Source organism: Myotis davidii, unplaced genomic scaffold (assembly GCF_000327345.1).
Source record: "Myotis davidii unplaced genomic scaffold, ASM32734v1 scaffold168, whole genome shotgun sequence".
NCBI classification, from domain to species: domain Eukaryota; kingdom Metazoa; phylum Chordata; class Mammalia; order Chiroptera; family Vespertilionidae; genus Myotis; species Myotis davidii.
In genome coordinates this window covers 7234985-7256551 of record NW_006383016.1, presented here as the reverse complement: position 1 = coordinate 7256551, position 21567 = coordinate 7234985, and the positions used below count along the sequence as shown (strand labels likewise).

Below are 21567 nucleotides of genomic sequence, written 5' to 3'. Positions count from 1 at the left end.
CGCTGTTACTCATTCAGTTAAAAAAAATAAAATTCTTAATATGTGTTTTTAGGGATCAAGTATTAATAAGGAAAACTACATGGGAAGGCAATAACATTTAAATATAAAAGATGACTCAACATAGTAAGTTCCATTTGCAGGATAGAAAATATGTTCATTTGAGAAACATTTAGAAGCTGTCAATTTGTGTTTTATTAAACATTAAACTCTTCCCTACAGAATAAAAGGTAGTGAGGAGGTGTGAGGCCCATTCACATTTATAATGGCTAATGCACCAGATTATAAAGAATATTTTGGCACAACTATCTAAAAGTAGATGACGACATCTTCCCTCATTCGAACAAGCCTATTTGCAACGACGTGGTAAAGAATAATTCAAATGATCTTCTCAACGATTTCAAGCCTATCAGTTATATCGACTTTCGGTTTGGATGAATTAACAATTACGAAGTAGAGCGTTTGCGATTATAAACTTTAGAAATTCTTCCAAATGTTTATTTGAAAATGACAAGTCCTCCATACCTCATGTTTAGTCTTTATTTCTTTGAAAATTCAATACAGAAGGTAAAAGAGTGAACAGGCTTGCTTGTTTGGATTGGGTGGTTTTGAAAGTTGCTTAGGAGGAGCAATGAGGGACTTGAAGTTAGGAATCGGTCTGGTGTTTGAATCTTACTTTTGAAAACTTTGCTGTCTTTTAGAGGATGGGTGTAGAGTTTCTTCCAAGAAGCTTGTGGGAAAGGAGATACTGGGCATTGGAGACCTTGCCTCTCACATCAAGACCTGTCTTTGCATGTAACATGCCCCCACCCCTTTCAGGCTCTAGGGGGTTGGTTATCTTGTTCCTGGGCAGCCATTATGTCTCCCCCCCGTAACATGGCAAGAAATTACTAGGAAAAAAAAAAAGCCTAAAAACTCAAACCCCTTTAGGATAAGGCTCTGATAGGAAGTGGAGAACATCACTCGAGCCAGCAGCTAGCTAGCCTCTATGGTCTGGTGATGGTTCAGCTAATTGAGGGGCTGGCTCTGTTAGTGATATATGAGGTGGAAGTAGGTCTAAAAATACACTGAGATTATTGAGCTGTAGTTAAGTTAGTGGATAAGAAGCCTGATTTGAGGCTTCATTCAAGAACTCAGCGTTGGTGGCAAGATAAGTAGAACTAATCCCTACAAAACAAAACAATCTTTGACGAAATTTACTCATACACCTTTTTCTGCTTTTCCTACTAGAACAAAAATACAATTTCCTAATGAATTTATAAGAACTAAGTTCCTTAGATTTCCTATCTTCTCCTAAAATGACTTTGCATTAAAAACGTAGCTTCAAAACTATTTAAAAATTTAATCTAATTATAATCTTTTATTGCAGGATTTAAAAATCCAGTTTTTAGAAATATTACCCCAAAAAAGAATTTTCTTAACTAAATTCATCCTGATACAGATACAAGAAAATTATCGATAAAAAAAATAACAGTGAAAATCAGTTTTTAACTGGATGAGCATCTTGAGCTTATTTGCAAGTAAGCACATCCAACTTAATAAGATTATACTCTAACTGTGGGGCTGGCCAAATGGGAGTATTTGCAAATGGACATACTTTCTGCAGTTGGACCACGGTAACTATGTGACCTTCTGTAGTTCCAATTCTATTGTTTAACCAAACCAAGAACGGTGACTGCTTTCAGCAATCCAAAATAAGGGAGCTAAATTTGAAATGCATCACAGCAGATAATTTTACAAGAAGAAAGTTTCCGTACAGAATGGTTACTGTCTTCGTGCCAGACTTATCTGCTCATGCAATGTTGGCAGGAGGCAGATGCAGTTTGTCTTGATCAGATCCGTCTACGATCGAAAACAAAACTCTGGTCTGTGAAGGATGAGGCTGAGTTGGAATCATGACGTAGCAGAGAATAAAGGAGTCGGGAATCATCCAAGCAGCAAGGTGTTTGGATGCTTAGAGGAGGCTGAATATTTTAAATACTCAACCAAGTTTCAAGCTGCAAAATCTGCCATGTAGGTTATGGCAGGTCCTCAAAGTCGCTCTCATGAAAGCGGTACTTTGAGGCACCACATCCAGCATCAGTCCAGGCTGATCTGCTGACACCATGGCTTCCTGGAAGAGGCAGCACTTTGGGCAGTGACATTACAACATGGCAACTCCCTAGAAATTCGCGTACCTTGTAGGTAACTCTGGTGTCGGGGGCACCACCGGGCAGCTGGGCAAGTCGGTTATTTCAATAGCCCTCAATCTCTAATATAAATATAACAATTATACAGTAAATATTGCACACACATATACACAAAAAACTACATCACACTAGCATAAAAAATAGAGCAGGAGACAGCCACTATAGCCGGGGAGGGCAGTTGGGGGCCATGAGGCCGGTAGGGGAGGGCAGTTGGGGGCGAGAAGGCTGGTGGCTAGGGAGATTAGGCTGGCAGGGGTGAGCAGTTAGGGCCATCAGGCCAGCAGGGGAGCAGTTAGGGGCATCAGGCAGGCAGGCAGGTGAGTGGTTAGGAACCAGTGGTCCCTGTGGGATCAGGCCTAAATCAGCAGTCGGACATCCCCCGAGGGGTCCCAGATTGGAGAGGGTGCAGGCCGGGCTGAGGGTCACCCCCACCCTCCCATGCACAAATTTTGTGCACCGGGCCACTAGTATAAAATAATAATCTACTTTGAACAACCCATTTCTGTACATGACCAGTCTTCCTATTAACTCTTTTTTGAAGGACACATGTAAACCTGTTTAAAACTGCTTTCTTGAAACAATTTAAGAGCATTTATTCAGCTTATCGGGATGTAAACAAAATAGAAACACATAAAACTACAGAAGAAATACTTTTCTTCAAAATAACATTATATAGAAATACCCAGCACTAATTCTTGCAATTCTTTCCTCTATTCTGTGGTCATGCAGTTTTATTTCCCTGATATCAAGTAAAATATGATGTAGCCATTATCTTAGTGAGTTTATGTCACAGATACTTAACTTTTCCTTAATAAATCCAGTAGCAGGAAGTACATTTTAAAATATATGCAAATATAGTAGAAACACAGACAGCTCACTATATCATTTGTCCTTGTCTGTGGTAAATGTAACTTCCTGTTTGAATGGGTTTCATGAAACAATTATGCAAGGACCACTGTTTAAATTACAGGCAAAGCTACCCAAATATGCATGAAGTGTAGATGAGAATTAAGTGAAGCTTTATGTGAATTGTAATTTCTGCACTGATAGGCAAGGCTTTTTGTCGCCTTATTAAAAGGCCCTTTTATGCTTGAAACTCTAATTTACATAATCAAATGCATCTCCTTACAAGCACAAGGGTGGGCTAGAAAGGCAAATTCATCCGCTTTCTAAAACTGGCGTTATTGAGTTGAGAGTGTAGTTAGTGTTTTTCCTCAGTTCAACACATAAAAATCCATATTTATTAGGCATTGAATATTTTATGAAATCGTATTTTAGGAGCTGTGTTTTTTGTATAGAGAGGCTACAAAAGTAGGTTGAAAATCAGTGTATCCAGAATTGCAGAGAAAAAAGTAATAAATTCCTATCCTTAATCCAACGGGACCAACTTTTCACAAAATCGAATTTCTCACTTTCTCATCTAAAGCAACCAGTTGGTTCACCTAGATTTGCCTGCGGTCTTCATCACATAGCAGCCGCGAGAGGAAAAGGTACGAGACTCACTTTCTCAGCCATCTCATGGGAGTGATGCAGGGAATGCTCCCTCTCCGAGAACATCCTCCTCTGTTCATAGCTGGCCAGGCGACAAGTGAGCCATGAAGAGAGGGTGCAGCCCCCGATCCCAATGCACGCAAGGGACATGGAGGCCAGATGCAGGGGGTAGAGGGGAGAGGTCTTCTTCGTCACAGCCCGAAGGAACTGAAAGTTCAGGATGCCCCCGATGAGGCCACAGATGCAGCAGGCGGAAAAGAGGATCATCTGGCGAGAGGAAGGCAGTGTTCACGTTGAGAAAGGATGGTTGAACTACAATAAAGATGTTTTTGGTGCTTCCTACAGGACAGGGGCTGTGCTTTCACCGAGATTCTATGTCATCGGACTGAATGCAGAGGGTACAGATCACAGTGTTCCCAGAATTAAGCACTGACCATACAGAAGCCAGGGACACATCTTGTGAAAACTCTGAAGTAGCAGAACTTGTCTTCTAGGTAGAGTCAGATTTAACTAATATCGATTTAATATCTACTATGTGCTACTGTGCTAGGAACTTGAACAGATACCTCAATGAGCCCATCCAGAAATCCTCTGAGAGAGGCAGGTGACAATCTTACTCAGGGACTGAGCCCATATTTTCTGACTCCAAATCCAGTTTCACTATGGGAAACCCCCTCGCCCCCAAAATATCTAAATACCTTTTCATTGAACTGCCATTAGTTCCACAGGCTTCAGATCTTTATGCTTCTTTAGTTTTGTGATCTGAGGAAATGGAGTTGACTATTTCATTTATAAAAATTTTATTGTGTGTGTATTTATTTCCCCAGCAGGAGCTTCAGGGACTCCCCGTGAACTGACTCTTCATCTTACAAAACTTGTGTTACTATGTGGCACCACAGTGAAGCCTACACAGTAGGTATTCCCACAATACACTTGGACTGGCTGCTTTGGAGAAACTCAGTATGTGGCTTTGCTTTTGATCCTCCTATTGGCTTGATGTGGGTCCCTATTAATAGAACCAAAGTGTTTTTTTTATTCAAAGTAAATATCACAAGGTCTCTGGTAGAACTAAGTATAATGCCTGCTGTGTAGCAAATGTTTTGTGAATATTTAATAAATTTAATGGAATATTCTAATAGCTTTAATAATTTTATTTTATTTTGCACCAGTATCTAGGGTTTTCATGATACCTTACAATATGATGCTAATTTAATTATATAAACTTATTTCCATATTCTCCTGGCATAGCACCTGTTCCTGTCACCTCTCTTATCCATTGATACAGCTTGTACATTCCTACCTCAACAATATGTTCATTTCCTGAAAATAACTTTGCTTTTTTCCCTTGGACTCTTAGATGGAAGGCCCAAATCCTGTCCTAACTTTCTCAGAACATTTCCATGACTTTACTGATCTCCTCCTTTGACATAAACCCTCAGAGCAAACAGCTATACAACTGACTTGAGCATTTAGTGCTACAATATCAGGTATTTTGGCTGTTCACAGTTGAATCTAGCAAGCACGTATTAAGTACCTAGCATCTGTTAGGTCTTGAGTGAGGTAGCAGTTGGCATTACAAAAAAGAACAGCTCATAGTTATTCCCCTTGAGTACATTGCAGTCTTGGAGAAGATCCAACATTTCCACATGGAGGTGAATGGGTTGCCCTCAGAGTAGGGAGCAGGACAATTTAGCCCAACCGGTGGTTTTAGACAAGACTTCCTTGACCATATGTCATCTAAGCTAAGTGCATGTAGTTCCCAGTAAAGGGTAAGGCCATGGATGCATGAAATAGCACAGTAAAATAGCATGATAGGCAGAAGGAACTGCAAGTAGTTCCTTTTATTTCTCTAACTTAATTCAGCATTCTTTATTGTCTGTCTCCTGGTACTTATCACCAAGGCTAAAAATCTAGTGATGGATGAGTAAAATATTTTTATAGTGATTAATTGTAATACTGAGTATCAATTACCAAGTAATTGAATCATCCCAAGTGGGAACCTATATCTTCCAATTCAGGTAGAACCAATCAGTTATATTCCATTTTAAAGTATATTCAGGAAATGCAGTTTCTTGATAATATATTTTCATGTTTAGTCATTCTCAGAAAATATGAAAAGATATTAACATTTAGCTTTTTATGAAGTCATTACTGTTAAGAAAAATGGCAAATTCAATTGTCTATTGGGAGAAAAGATATTTCTTCTGATGTTTTTCTTAGTAATTATTTAAAGGCACCAGACTTTATTAACAGGTGCAGATAGAGCATTCTCCTAGGAATTAAAATGTAAAACCTATACCCAAATTTATGCACACTTGCATATAAATTATTTGGTTAATATCATCCTGTACTCCGCCCCCCTCTTCCTCTCTGAGATTCAACAGTCTGTTTCATGGATCTATTTTATTCGTCACTATATATTGTTCAGAGCAGGGAGCAGGGGAATTTAGCCCAACCAGTGGTTTCAGACAAGACTTCCTTGACATGAAGGAGATCATGTGATACTTGTCTTTCTCTGACTGGCTTATTTTACTTAGCATAATACCACTCTTCAGGTCCCACATGTCTAAGCAATGGGGCCTTCAACCTTTTCGTCACAATAGATATTCTCACAGAGAAAGATGTGATTAGAAAAGGAGTTAAACAAAAGAACTGCACTACTGCCCCTTCCCTGCCCTCCTCAGATAACTGGTCTCTACTTGGAAACCCCATTTAGGCTCAAAGATCACTTCCTAGGGTCCATGTATAGTATTCATTTCACCAAACTTTAAAGGTGTATTTTCCTATTGTTCTCAATAAAATAAACCATGCCTTTTCCTTCTTTCCAAACTCTCATAAAATGCTGTGGAAGGCAGCGGGGAAGCCACATTCGAGCACGCAGAAGCTGTCCTCCAGCCAACATCGGAGTTAGCTGGGAGCGTGTTCCATACCCCGAAGCCCAGGACACACCATAAAGCATCTGAAAACACTTACATTTGCATTCACAGTAATAAAAACATAAAAGAAACATCTTTGTGAATTAACTGTCACTATAACAACACAGCTGTTTTGCTGCTTTGTAAAATTAACTTGACAGTCAAACAAAGCCAGCAATGCTTAGGCCCAGTTCCATATTTAAACAGTTAAATTTCCCATGAACTCAAGTTATGTCTTTTTCAGTTTATGGAGGGATTCATGCGAATGTTTAGGAGCCTATAAATTGGAAAAGTGGATACCGTCATCCACAGAAGTCATAAAGGCTGCATATTCATGCATGTAAAGAGTATATCAAAGCCTTTCTTTTTCTCTCTTTCTTTCCTTCTTTCTTTCTTTACTCATAATCTTTTTTTTTAATCCTTACCCAACAATATTTTTCCATTGATCCCTAGATAGAGTGGAAGAGAGAGGGAAATACCGATGTGAGAGAAACACCTCAATTGGTTGCCTCCTGCACAAGCCCCTACCAGGGCCTGGGCCTGGGGAGGAGCCTGCAACTGAACTACGTGCTCCCAACCGGAATCGAACCCAGGACCCTTTGGTCCGCAGGCCAACACTCTATCCACTGAGCAACCTGGCTTGGGCACTAGTAATCGTGATGTTTTTCTTTGAAAATAAAAAAGCCAGGATTTATTTGTCAGTCCTTTTTCTACCCTAGATGAGTCACATTCTACATATGAAAGTTGACTAGTCACCATTTCCATTTCTGAGTTCTGACATTTCAAATACTTCAACGCACAAGGCAAACAAGGCAGAAACTTACGATAAGTCCAGACTTCTTTTTGGCGCACAATATTCCACATATGCCACAAAGAAGAAACTGAAAAGGAAAAGAACAACAATCATTTCACATCCAAAGGTAAAAGAACGCCCAGTTTTTAGCTTATAGCTCACTCATGACATTTGCTCCAGGGAAGCTGGAAAAATGTATGCTCCCATTTAAAGCTGAAAAGGAACATCCTCCATTCCAGAATAGGAAGGGATAAAAGTGCAAGCGCAATGAAAGTTTGTTTTTGCCAGGTTGATATGGGTAATTGTGGGATCTAAGCAGAACTTGAGTCAGTTTTACCAACAGGCAAAATTAGGAAGTAAATGAACTTAGAGTCTGTTCCTCCTATTTCCATTCATTGTCTTCTTGTCCTTTCCCACTTTCTCAGGGAGAGCAGAGGTGTGATACAATCATTCTCACTAAGCAATCAGAAACCAATGGGCTATCCTACAGGTAGGGAATCTAGCATGAATGAAAAGATAAGGCATCAGACAGGGACATGTTTTTCTACAGAGACATTCTTTATACCTCTCAAACTATGTCAGGTAAAATGGCTACCCCCTCCTTCTGCCAGAAATACCATCCTTGGAGATATGTCAGAAGAACACAGGGGATGAAGCTACAATAGTCCCCCCATCCACTGGGGACACATTCCAAGACCGCCAGTGGATGCCTGAAACCGCAGGGTTCCAACCCCTATATATACACTTTATTTTGTCCTATTCATACATACCCATAATAAAGTTTCACCTATAAATCAGGTGCAGTAATTTATAACTAATAATAAAAGAGAACAATTATAATACTACTACTACTACTACTACAGGCCCAGTGCACAAATTCATGCACTGGTGGGGTCCAGCCAGCCTGCCCCAATCGGGGCCAATCAGGCAGGGCTGGCCAGGGGGAGGGGCCGCAGGTGGTTGGCCAGCTGGCCTCACCCCCTGGTCAAACTAATGGTTGAACTCCCAGTTGAGGGGATAATTTGCATATCAGGCTTTTATTATATAGGATACTGTAAACATTATGCAAATGAAGTCTCTTTCTCACTCTCAAAATATCTTATTGTACTATACTCACCTTTTCACTTAAAGGAAGCACTTTATAGCTTCTCTTTGGCATATCCGAATTGCCAGCATCACTACTCTGGTGCTTTGGGGCCATTATTAAGTAAAAGAAGGATTAGTTGAACCCAAACCTTTGATATCACAACAGTTAATGTTATTTCATCACTTTACTCAGAATGAGGTGTAGATTAAATTTATAACCTTTGTACTTTTGGAATTTTCCATTTAATATTTTCATACAACAGTTTTCCACAGGTAACTGAAAGAGCAGAAAGCAAAACCATGGGTAAGGGAGAATATTATATTGATGGCATCTAATTTCTTGTAAGAAAATACATGGCTGACCTATTTGCTTTGCAAAATTAACTGCATCAATTTACCTATCAATGACAGTTGTCAAAAAACGGTAAATTGTTTAAGTTAGATAGAAACAGGGCCATTTAAATTGCACATTTATGTATAATTCTGGCAGAGAGGAAACCATGTAAATAAAATAATCATTCATTAATAAATAGTAAGCTTACTAAGGGCTTTCAGATTAGCAAAGAAAACTTTGAGTTGTTTTAAGACAGCTTATTGAATTTGTTCCCCACATAACCTTTACCCACCTCAGATGAAATAATTTTCACTGAAATTTACTTCTACAGAAATACACTCATTAGTGAATAGAAACAAGCTTACATTTTCCCCCTCAAGATAATGAGCTGAATCTCAAATGAGCTTTAATACTTTGATAACCTTTAAAGATTTTTATATGATTTTATCAAAACCAGTAAATTTTTTAAAAAGAAGCATTATGCTAAGCGAAATAAGCCAGATAGAGAAAGATAAATATCACATGATCTCACTCATTTGTGGAATATAATGAACATCATAAACTGGTGAACAAAAACAGATCCAGAGACAGAGAAGCATCGATCAGACTGTCAAACCTCAGAGGGAAGGCAGGGGAGGGTGGAGGGAAAGGGGACAGATCAACCAAAGGACTTGTATGCATACATGTAAGCCAATTCTTGAATGTTTTTATTCTACTGCAGCCACCGGTTAAAATGACAACTGGACTCTTTTAAAAGTGTTATTTTGTAGTTTAGTTCACAAAATGCCAGTGTGCGGAGCAATTCCTTCTTTCTTTCTTCTTCCTTTTTTTTTTTTTTGATACTGTGCTGATGGGATTGTGATTTTCTTACAAGACACCCTGGCTAGACATCCAAGGCCATCCTTTCTGCCATCGGTTTCCTTCCATTTGGGATCTCATGTCTCTAGGGATTCCAGTATAAATTATCTGTGTAAAATGGGGAAAGTTTATCAAGTTGGAAAGCCTGCCTGACGACAGTGATTCTTGGCTGCGTATTAGCTTTAAAAATTCCTGCTACCTTGACCAATTAAAAACCAGAATTTCCAGGTTGGGATTCAGGCATCAGTATTTTTAAATCTCTCCAGTATTTTAAAACCTTCAGTGTGTTCTAACGTCCAGCACAGCATGCAGGGTGCTCGCCAGCGCTTTATCAGCAGAACTGCTCACTTCAGAGCTCACCGCGGAGGCATCGATGTTCCCCTTAATTACTCTCAGCCAGATATGAACGAACGCGAAGCTGCGTAAAGTGCTCTTCAAGGGAGAAACATCAAGTGCTTGTTTATGACATAAGGTCAGAGTGTCAGAACTGTTTGGTCTCTAATGGATCTTAAAAATAGAGATCCTTATTTCATTATCTTTTAACTTATTCTACCCAGTGCCTTTCTTTCATCATTGTAAACATGTTTTCCCCCTAGGCCCCTAATCTTTTCAAAATTTTCTTCAATTTTTAGTTAGAACTAGAATTGGGCAGGACACACTATTATGTGGAAGAATCTGACTAAATTTATATTGGGAATTGAGAAAGTAGGCATAAGAAGTCACATATACAAATAATCATCGTTGTAAAAAGTATTGGAAAGTAATAGATTGAAATCAAGCAAGATCAACGACAAGGAAATAACAATTAAATTAAAATATGGGCAAAAGGTCTGAACAGACCCGACTAAAGAAAATCTGCCAATGTCAAATAGAAGTAAGAAAAAATATTCAACATCATTTGTCATGAAAAATTATGGATTTAAACAACAATGAAGTGGTACCACACACCTATTAAGTGCTTAGAATACAATAAAACAACAACAAACAAACTGGTGATATCAATTGCTGGTGGTGTACAGCGACAGGAATTTTCATTCCTTGCTTGTAGGAATGGAAAATGGCACAGTTACTTTGGAAGTGAGAGTGGCAGTTTCTTACAAAGCCAAACACAGACTTTCCATATGACCCAACAATTGTGCTTTTTGGTATTTATCCAAAAGATATAGCTGCATGTCCTCAAAATGATCTGTGTTGGATTATTTATTTTAGCGTTGTTAGCAACAATGCAAGGGGAGCAATCCCAAATGTCAATCAATGGACAATTGATTAAATTCAATGGATTTCTTTGTATCTATTAAAAAATGTGAGAAAGCTCTTTATACACTGATCTGGAAAGTTCTCCAACCTATCTGGTTAAGTGATAAAAATAATCTGTAGAACTGTGTGCGTAGCAAGTGGACTTTTTGTGTAAAAATGCAAATATAATCTACATACATATTTGCTCTTACATGTATAAAGTAATTCTGCAAAAATATAAAAAACAATGAGCTGTGATTACCCTGTTTGGAGAAGTGCTGGAAGCTGAATGAAGGTAGCTAAATTTTCATCGAATACTTTCGGTGACTTATGTTTGAGCCATGTATAAGTGTTACTATTCAAAAAGTTCAATGAGTAGCCTTCTATTTGTTCAAGACAAAACTATTTTTGAGGTATTAGGAAACAATTGCCTGTCACGATTCGTCCTTACTAGTGAATGACTCCCAACCTTGTGTATAGGCAGGCAAGAGAATGGCCTTAGGGCTGAGATTGAAGAAACACCAGCAGAACTCCCTGACTCCAAAGTACAGGCTGCCGTTGCCCTGGACACATTCTGAAAACGTATAGATTGGTGAATGACTCAAAGTTCCATACTCCTTGTGGGTATTTACAAAGAAAAAAACGAATGAAAATTCCCTACTCTATATGTTTTTATTTATTTTTTAAAATATATTTTTATGGATTTTAGAGAGGAAGGGAGAGGGAAAGGGAGAGAGAAACATCAACAATGAGAGATAATAATTGTTCTGCTGCCACCTGCACATCTCACACGGGGATCGAGCCCACACCCGGGCATGTGCCCTAACTGGGAAGTGAACCGTGTCCTCCTGGTTCATAGGTCAATGCTCAATCACTGAGCAGCACTGGCTGGGTACCTGTTTTTAGAATGTGTCTTTGGAAAGGAGGTTGGCTGGCCATATTTTGGCTGTCTAGGAGCTCTGCTTAGTTTTCTTCAATCTCAACATCTAAGGCCATCACCTTGTCTGCTTTTACACGGGTTGGTTTTGCATGTTTGATGGAATTGAATTTGGAACCTGCTACGGGCAGAGCTTTCAGGCACAAATCCAGAAGTGCCATAGAGTAGCTTACAGGAATTGAGGTCATCCTTCTGAAATACACAGAGCTTCTCATGGTGAATTGAGATTGAAAGCTGAATGTGGTTTATTCTGAGTTAAATATGACAAATCACAAACCACTACATAGTAAAGTCGATGTGGCTTCATCTTCCATGACCAACATACTTCATCTTTATTCAGAAGAGATTTTGTAGTTCTACATGTTCATGATAGTAGCAGAAATACAGCTTTTCTTGTCCAAAGCATTTTAAGTCCCTCAACTCTCTGGGAAAACACAAATGGATTGAAAAAGGAAATTTTACTCCATGAGGGGCAAATCAACGAAGAAAATAAATTTTGAAGCAAAGAAACACTTTTGAACCTCACATTACACAGAAATACAATTGAATGTATTATTTCATTTGCCATAATTGGGACTGTTATGGTGAGAGAATTTCTATTTTAATATCTAACTCTGCTACAGCTACTCAGACAAAGCTGTGCTGTTGAAATAAAGTTTCTAGATGACATAATGGAATTTGAAACTGAATGAATGAGTTAGTAGATGGATGGATGAATGTGTTTACAATATACGTGGGGAGGGAAAGAAATTAATCAAATTTAGCCAATTTCAAGATACATAACTGGCGGTAATTAGTCTTTTCACTGAATAAAATCCAATTAACTTCTTTTTTGTTTTTCTGAAGTACTCGTGGTTGATCAGATTAAGCTAATTCTCTTCTCAATGGTAACATTTTAAAATAATTTGAATGGTATTGACCTTTTAAATGTCACAATCATAGCTTTCTGGGTTTCAAAATTTCCTTCTCAAACCTCAGACGCTCTTTATATGTCAGCATGAGACCTTTTGACACAAAAATCACTGAGAAAGATCTCACCTTGGCACTGAGTGATCATTGCCACATTCTCTTTGAAGGTGAGAAGTCACTTCCCAAACTAGAAAAGGTTATGATCTTTTAAAAGAAATTTAAAAATTTTTTACTGAGGTATAATTGATATACAACATTATATTAGCTTGTGTTCTTAATTATGTGAAACAAGATGACTTGGGAAAGTAACCTATGGGTATATTTCCCAGCTGTCGATTCATTTTCTCTGAGAACACCAGGATTGGCTTCAGAATAGACACAAAATAGCCTTTTCCACTTCCTGAAACTAGAAACTGGGCAGTGTCTCAGCAGCACTCTCCTCTGAATGCTACTGCCTCGCATTGGCTGTTCTGCAGCAACTGTGCTTAGTGACTGTAGTTCCATCTCCCCTATAATCAGCCTTTAACCTTGATGCACGCATTACATCCCAATCCCACTCAGAAATTTGATCTTGGAAGAAATTCAGATACTTTTTATTCAGTCAAGATCAAATAATGTAAAAACCAATCACTAAAAGCTTTAGGGCGTTAAAATGTCAGAATACAAATTTTTAAAAACTGCTTTCTTTGTGGGTGTTTTTTTGTTTGTTTGTTTTTAGCCATTAGGTACTATACCTGGCAAATCAAACCTGTCTGAAAGCATAGGACTGACTTACTTTTCTAGTTTGGCTTAATGAGCTGGCCCCACCATAAGCTGCCTGGAGGTGGGACCCACCACGGGAGCAGCAATGGACATCTGATACCAGATCTGAACACCAGGCTTAGCTGATGGACCCTGTGTTTTCTCTTTCCTGGAGGGTTTAAACTCTCATAGAGAACACTTATTTCTCCATCCCCAGGGACTAAGCCAGTTAACAGAAGCACCCTAGCAGAAGTAAGAGTGTTGTGTTCATACATATTTCCATCAACCACGGGAGAAGAAGTTGATGTTAATTTTTCTGGATCCTATTGTAGACATTTCATGCCTTTGCCTGGCCAGTTTTACGTGGTTTATTCTTGACGGGTTCATTTTCCCATCATAGCACTGGGGGTATTATTTGGACTTTAAAGATCCTTCAAGCTTTTTTTCCCCCCTTTGGTTCCCATGAGGGTGAATCATTTTTGGTGGCCAGAACACCAAGATTTTTAAGTGAAGGTGGGGCTACCAGTATTCCATATGGAGCCTCCAAGGAATGAGAGAATTGCTTCTCTAAAGGGTATTAACAAACGGGAAGTTTTCTTCCCCAAATGTTTCTTAGTCATCTCTTTCTCTATCTGCCTCCCTCTATCTTGTAAGAAAGTCAGGACCAGTTGATTAGAGTCTTGCAAAATGAACACAGAAAATCTTTAATTGCACGGTGTGATTCAGCATTATAATTTATATTCTTTAGCTAGGCTTCCTCTGTCCCCAACAGTTCTTATAATAAATATTTTGGATCAGGTAGAACATTATAGTTTTCTTTTTGAATATATTTATGCCAGAGCCTGTCAGTAAACATAAAGGGACTGTGAAAACCAAGAGGTTGGAAAGAGTCAACCAGAATAAGGTGTTTCCAAACACCAGGGGTAACCAAAGAATTGCAGAGCATTATTTATAACTCACCTGAAATTTCCTAAGGGAAAAGTGTCCCTTCTCTCCCCAAAGCTATTTAGTAGTAGTTAAGTTCAAATTGGTTTTAAACAAGGGCAAACATGCATTGCATCTTTCCCATACCTGGTTCAGGTAGATTGCCTAAAAACTTGACAAGGCAAATAGAGACTTGTAAGTCAAATCTCAAAAAAGGTCATTGGAAAACTTATAAAAATTGAAACTGATCATAAATTTCTCATTGCCTTAGTAATCTGAAAATATCTTACAAGAACATGAATCAGGCTGTTAAAACAAGCATATTCCGGGAACTGAATCTGGAGAGAGGTTTTTGAGGCCTAACTTTTGGAAGCAATCATGGTAATTGAATTGCCATAGTGGTGGGGAAGATTTATAAACGTAACCGGATAAAGGATCCAGGGGAGATGCCGAGTTTCTGAATTGTTCAGAATACCTCTGAATGGTGGTTTCTGAGCCTCATTGATTTGTGTTATTCACACGATGGCTTTCAGCTTTCTCTGGATAAAGAGGACCATCATAAACAATTGGAACCCACCTTCCAGGCTTCCTCTGATTCATTTCTTCATGACTCAGCAACTTCATTATGCCAGTGTAGCTGTACAGTCACGTATATGATTTGGTAGTATTATGAGATGATACTACAGTGTATAAAAATAACGTCTACACACACAAGAGCCAGACAACATGCTCTGGCACTTAAAGGAGCAAAAAGATTTAATCTGACAGGTTTCCTATTTCCTGGACTTAAGGTGTGCTTTTACTGAAAACCGCACAAAGATTTCAGGAAGAAATAATAACGTGGCAAAAAAAAAAAAAAAAGGAATTTTGGAGCATAAAGATACACTTCGGATATAGTCCTTGAAGAAAGTATGAAATGCTGCACTCTCCAGCACAAAGAATATTTGCCTTCCTGGAAGAACATGCACAGGAGGTCTTAACAGATGGGCCTCTCCCTTCACCATCCAGTCCCTTTTTTGATTCTTATTTACTGTAAAAATGTGACTCTCTGCAATTTATCTCTGATGAAACACAAGACATTTTAATCTGAGGCTCCTCGGTGTCCGGGGCTATTTTTCCAAACGGAAACACTTTCTTAAGTATTCTGTTGAGATCAATTCTCAAATTTCCGCAGTTTACTTTTGCAATAGTTTGTAACACTTATTATTTGGGTTATCCGTCTCAGTATTTCTGGGAAGGCTGGAAAAAAACACCCTCTTTAACATTTCCATTTTGTGGATATAAGAATGTGCCAAAAATCACACAGCACGTCAGTGGCATAAGTTCAATGAGAACTGAAGATCGGGGTTCCCAAATTATTGCTTGTTTTGTGCTAATACCCTGTTTCACAACAGCTCTCCGTATATTAGAAACATCTCACCAAAAATATTCTTTTGATAGAGAAGACATAAAATGTTCCCAAGGAAACGCTTTGCGAGAAACCTTTCTGGAGAGAAGAACAGCTGTACACGTGTGCCTGTCACCTGAGTTTTAACCTTCCCCTGGAAATTCTGTTCTGTCTTCCCTCACAGTCAGTCTCCTCCCATTCAGCCTCAGGTTATGGGCTGTATCTCCAGTTCCATTGTGGATAAAGCCTAACATTAAATAAATCCTTTTCTGTTTATCTCCTCAAGACAACTAAGATAAGCTGACATTATTTAAAAAAAAGAAAAGAAAAAAAAAAGCTTGGTAGGGGTATGACAGCAAAATTAACAAAGAACGTGTAAGATGCAGGGCGATGGTCCCCTCCCTGCTGCACAACTCACCCAATATGCAGGCTGTGTTCTTACCACATCCTGTCTGAAGGACCCAGTACTGATGATTTCAAGAGGCTATCAAATCTGAGGAGACAAAGGGCACGGGCCTCCTCCAGGATCACCTGTTTCCAACTGAAATCACCCTTTGGAGTATTCCATGAGTTGATTTAATGAAAATGGTGACCTCTTTGCTTTTCACACTGATCTCTATCCAGAGTTTTAAAAATTGAGTACCTCAAGGTTCTTTATTTTTATTGATTTTAAAGTGCTGAGAACATAAAAATCCCTGTCCATTTGATCACATGATTGGTCAAAGATAAGCTATGCAGAACAGGTTACCTTTTGTGCTGTAGCATGTACCAATTCATAGGATGAAGGTAAGAGTACCAAAAGTTGGGTTCTTTGGACTATCTGGGACATGGGGGTAGTCTAGAATGTTGACAATTGTTCTTGGATTTATATTCTAGAACTAAGAATAATGCATATGAGTTACATAGAGGGAATTTTTCACTCGTTACCAGGAAAATATTTCTAATGAATAGACCTGTCCACAAAGTAGTTTGCCGGGGGGGCCTCATAAAATTAATGAAGTCCCTTTGGAGGTGTTCAGAGAGTGACCGAATGACCACCTCTTGGGGTACAGAGGACAGGTTGGTATAATTCTGATCCTGTGAACTATACTGACGTTCCGGTTGAGGGTAATATACCGCATGGCTAGATGATCAATTTTCAAAGAATTGGAGTTTAGTGACAAACATGTGACTCTATGCAATCCATCTCTGATGAAACAGAAGACATTTTAATTTTAGGCTCCTCAGTGTCCTGGGCTATTTATTTTTCTGACCATAAATTAGTCAAGACAATATATAAATGTATGGAAGTACTGCTTAATTGAGGCTGCTGAAAATAGAATGTCAGATAACAGTTTACTATCACTGCAAAAATAGCCTTGCTATTTTTACCTTTCCTTTTAGTTAAGGTTAATAATAGATGACACTTTGTGGTTCCTAGTGTATAAAATTATAGTTGGCATCCATATATGGGTTTTATTTTGCAGGCAACTTTCCAAAGAATTAATTAATTCATATTCTTTAGAGCACAGTGTGAGTTAGGGGAACTAAAAGGGGACTTACTAGTAACTGCCTTGCCCAGAACCTCAGTAGAAAGTAACTACTGTCCGAACTGATTGAGAATGTAGAGGATTTTTTTGTTCCTGTCTTCTCTCCTTAGTTCTTCTCTCGTTGGAATTAGAGAAATCATATAATATCCCTCTTACGGTTGGCAAAGTTTGCTGCTGCGTTTATTTTACTTTCTTAGCTCCTACCTCTTTAGGGTTCGGTTGGATTGTATTGACAATTATTGTATTTACAATAAATATTTAGGTTTAGGGAATGTGAATGTAGTGTAATAGGCATGGTAATAAGAATGGGCTAGCCTGGTGGGTGTGGCTCAGTGGTTGAACGTCAACCTACCAATCAGGAAATCACAGTTCAATTCCCAGTCAGGGCACATGCCTGACTTGTGGGTTTGACCCCCAGTAAGGGGAGTGCAGGAGGCAGCTGATGAATGATTCTCATCATCGATGTTTCTCTCTCTCTTCCTAGCCCTTCCTCTCTGAAATTAATAAAACTATATTAAAGAAAAAAGAATGGCCTAATATTTACTGAGCACTTGCTAGAGACCAGGCCCTGGGCTAAACACTGTATGTACATCATCTAATTTAATCCTCAAATTCTACTTAGAAAACGGATCCTGAGACCAATCGTTTCACATTATGCTGCTGATAAGCGGCAGACCAAGTACTCAAGCATTGGCCTTTCTAACTAACTCTAGAGACTGAACTAAATTAGGATTTTCCAATCATTGTTTCATCTCCAAGTCTCTCAGCATTCATTGCAGTCACGTTGCTTTTTCCTTTCTGTACAAGAGGAAGCTCCTGAGACAAACATCAAAATAAGCCGTAGGTTTCTCTTTTGACAGGACTATATTTTGGCAGCGTGGTAACAGAAACCAAAGACAACTTTCCATTTAATGAAGATCACAGCGTGGGCGGATATGATGCGGATATGATGCAATGGGAAGAAATGGAATAAGGGTGGGTCCACCATGTAATCACTAAATTGTGACAAGGGAGCTTTCCCCCAAAGGCTATGGATTCCAGTCTCTAAAGAAGCATTTTCCTACCACTTGGTGGCAGTAATTACCAATTAATATACAGGATTGTTTTTCAATTTACCACTAAAATACTGGCCTTTATCTCCAGCTGGGAGAGATTTTTAAAAAGATTTCTCCCTTCAATTAAGCAACCTTTTAATGAACCGCATTTACTTCTATGAGTTCCTCTCCCATGCATATTTATAACGCCCTCCTGCCTCTCCAAAGTTAAAGTCCTCTGCTTTCTCTTTAGAATAACAACCATACATAATTACAATAGAAAAGTTTCTGCCATTCAACCTTATAGCTTTAGAGGTGTTGATTGTGTGGCTGACCAAAACATGGTGATGAGAGATCTTGGGAAAAAGGGATAGGAGAGGTTATCAAGGCATAAATGGGAGGGAATTTACACTCATTGAGTACTAACTTACAAGTATTGGTTTATAATAACCAAGGAACTTCAAGAATGTTGTCTCAATCGATAAAACCAGTTCGTTTTACAGAAGAGGAACTAAGGTTCAGAGAAAGGTAAATGATCTTGTCCAATCTATACTTGGATGGTGTTCATAAATGGCAGAATGAGAATTTAAATTCAGATCCGTCTGACTCTACAGTGTGTACACTCCCTGCTGTCTCATGCTGACTCTCTAATAATGGCATTATCATGTCAAAGGAGAGAAGCAGTTAGGAAAGACATCTAATTTTCAAGCTCAAAAGGGAGTATCAACGTTCTAAGGATGCTCAACTCTCTAATGTAGAGATGAGAAGAAATGAGTTTATCTTGATAAAGAATACATTTTGTTTAGCTTTGAGGTAAGGTATGAAGTTGGAGAGGTCTACTAAAATGAGAAAAAGCAAATATTTTTTTAGAAGGTATAGATTGTATGGAAGTATCCTGAAGAAGAAGGCTGGGCTAACTAACTAAAATTTATTCTTAAAATCATGTTTTCTTAGAATGTGTTAGGCTATGATAAAATGCTTATAACACTTATGTTACAAACACATTTTAATGCCTATAACACTTATGAACACATTTCAATTTTAACATAACAGAATACAAAATATTATGTATTTTTTTATATTGCAAAAATTATTATTTTCATACTAACAAAGCTAAGGCAATATATCACAACCTAAACAGTGATTATCTCTGAGTGGTGGAGTGATTTCTGACTTTAACGTTATTTTTGCTCTTTTTTATTTTCCCAATTCTCTATAGTGAACTATATAAAATAACAGAATATTTCATTTACTATTTCGAGAACTTTGTTCTGGTTACATTATATAAACCAATCTTTATGGCTTTAGCCTTTAGAGGAATTAATGAACATGCACAAGATGGAAAATAAGCCAGCAGAGACAACCCTTCTTAAAAACACAGAAGGACATAAAGTGTAATATGGAAAGAACTAATCAAATATTTCCCTCTCTGGCTTTAAGTTCCCACCATGTGAATATATTTTTGAATTAAGTCACAGAATCCCCAAAGGGCATTCATTTAAATTCCAACATATCACTTGGGTGGGTTCTACACACACACAAAAATTAGTATCCATATAGGGGAAACAACATTTTCTTGTTTATATGTACGTCAGAACCTTGGTAGTCCTCCAGGGCAGTGCAAAATGTCCTAGAAACTTCTGTTTCTAATGAAAGAGAAGGTCAAGGGGTTTGGGGAGTTGGCTTTGTATTCATTAACCGCTCCTCCAGATTCCTCTCTTCCATTTATCTTCCTTCCTTTGTCCTACTCCCTGTTCCTGCTTCCAAATAAACAACATTCACAAACAATTCTCCTACTTAGTAAGCTAGGATGTCAGTGACTCATAATGTGACCAACATCACTGTATTATTTGCATATACTTGACAACATTCTGCAGTTTGGATCAATCTTGTCCATTAAGAAAGGCAGTCCTTTTCATTTTTAAGTAACTCTGATCATCAGAAAGTTCTTTCTTCTATTAAGCCGGAAGCCTTTATCTCTGTGTCTACCCATTGTCCACATTTTAAGGCAAGTACGCCTTAACCTGTGTTTTCTCTGGGGCAAACGTGCCCTGGTTTCTTGGCTATCTTCGTGATCACTCCCGAATGTTCTGTTGTGTTTCTCCTCAAGAAAAAAGTAACTGTCTGGAAAGCAAATAAATAAATTGGCAGAACTTTTTCTTTCAACAAGATATTTCTTTTAGGCAAATTTCCAGATCATTGAGGTCCCTAATGATCACTATGTCTAGTCCATAATATTTACCCTCCTTATGGATATTTGTAGAATTAATACGTGTCCTAAACTAGTGGAAATTTGCTGTTGGCTAATAGATATTTTTAAGCAGTGGCCTTCTGTTGTTAGATATTCCAGGCCATGTTCTACTCCCAAATAGGACAACAGAGGTTAAAATATATGAGATCTACAATGTTTAGACCTTTATAAACAAATACCATCCATTATCCAATTCCCTTCCTTTACAGATTGTTCTATACTTTACAGAACTCAATCAAATTAATGTCATTCCCTCGGAAATAAAGTGAGGCTTGCGCAATTTACACCCAAAATACAGCTTCAAAATCTCCAAAGGAGGAAACGTTGTGTATTACATTATTTTAAATATTTGCTTTAAAGGTTACAGTTTCCCAAAGCTCATTTCCTTGAATAATGTTTTGTTTTCAAAGGTGTCTGAGAGAAGTAACTCTAATACTTAGAACAAGGTGAGGAGAATGGTTAAACGTGCAACAAAATTTTAAGATTTACACTCATTTCTTGGGGAAAAATAAGGAGGCATCTGAATAGAGAAAAACAACATCATCGTTATTTTGGGGTTTAGGGTAGAAATAGGAAGAAGCAGGTTTGCATGTTTTTTCCTAATAAATCATATGAAGAGGAAACATAAATATTGGAAGAAAACATATAGCAGACAGATAGCATGGTGATTGTGCATTGACTAGCAGATGAGATTACAATGGGAAGAAGGGGACTCTTGGCTTTTCAGGTAGAGCTGCTGGCTACTCTGAAGCCTTAGAGGAGCCATGTTTATGCTTCAGGTCACTTCTCACCCTAAATAAAGGTCAATCTATGGGTGCTGTCCACTAAGTCCTGGGTTGTAGAGCCAGCACTGCTCTTCATAGACAGGATTTAAAAGAAATGAATTCCGCCCTAACCAGTTTGGCTCAGTGGATAGAGCATCAGCCTGCGGACTCAAGGGTCCCAGGTTCGATTCT

At 38.4% G+C, this 21567-nt stretch overlaps 1 protein-coding gene across 4 annotated transcripts in view; it reads right to left on the bottom strand.

Moving 5' to 3' along the window:
• Positions 1-21567, bottom strand: part of TMEM196 (transmembrane protein 196) — a 46073-nt gene that overhangs the window by 1076 nt on the left and 23430 nt on the right. For 2 of the 4 annotated variants that reach the window (XM_006779037.2, XM_006779039.2), the window contains exons 2-4: positions 7417-7473; positions 3690-3944; positions 2175-2248 (exon numbers count right to left, since the gene is read on the bottom strand). In XM_006779037.2, the coding sequence (XP_006779100.1) occupies positions 2175-2248; positions 3690-3944; positions 7417-7473 (386 nt within the window). The remainder of the gene's footprint in view (positions 1-2174; positions 2249-3689; positions 3945-7416; positions 7474-21567) is intronic. The other 2 variants (XM_006779040.2, XM_006779041.2) reach the window with 1 other exon arrangement.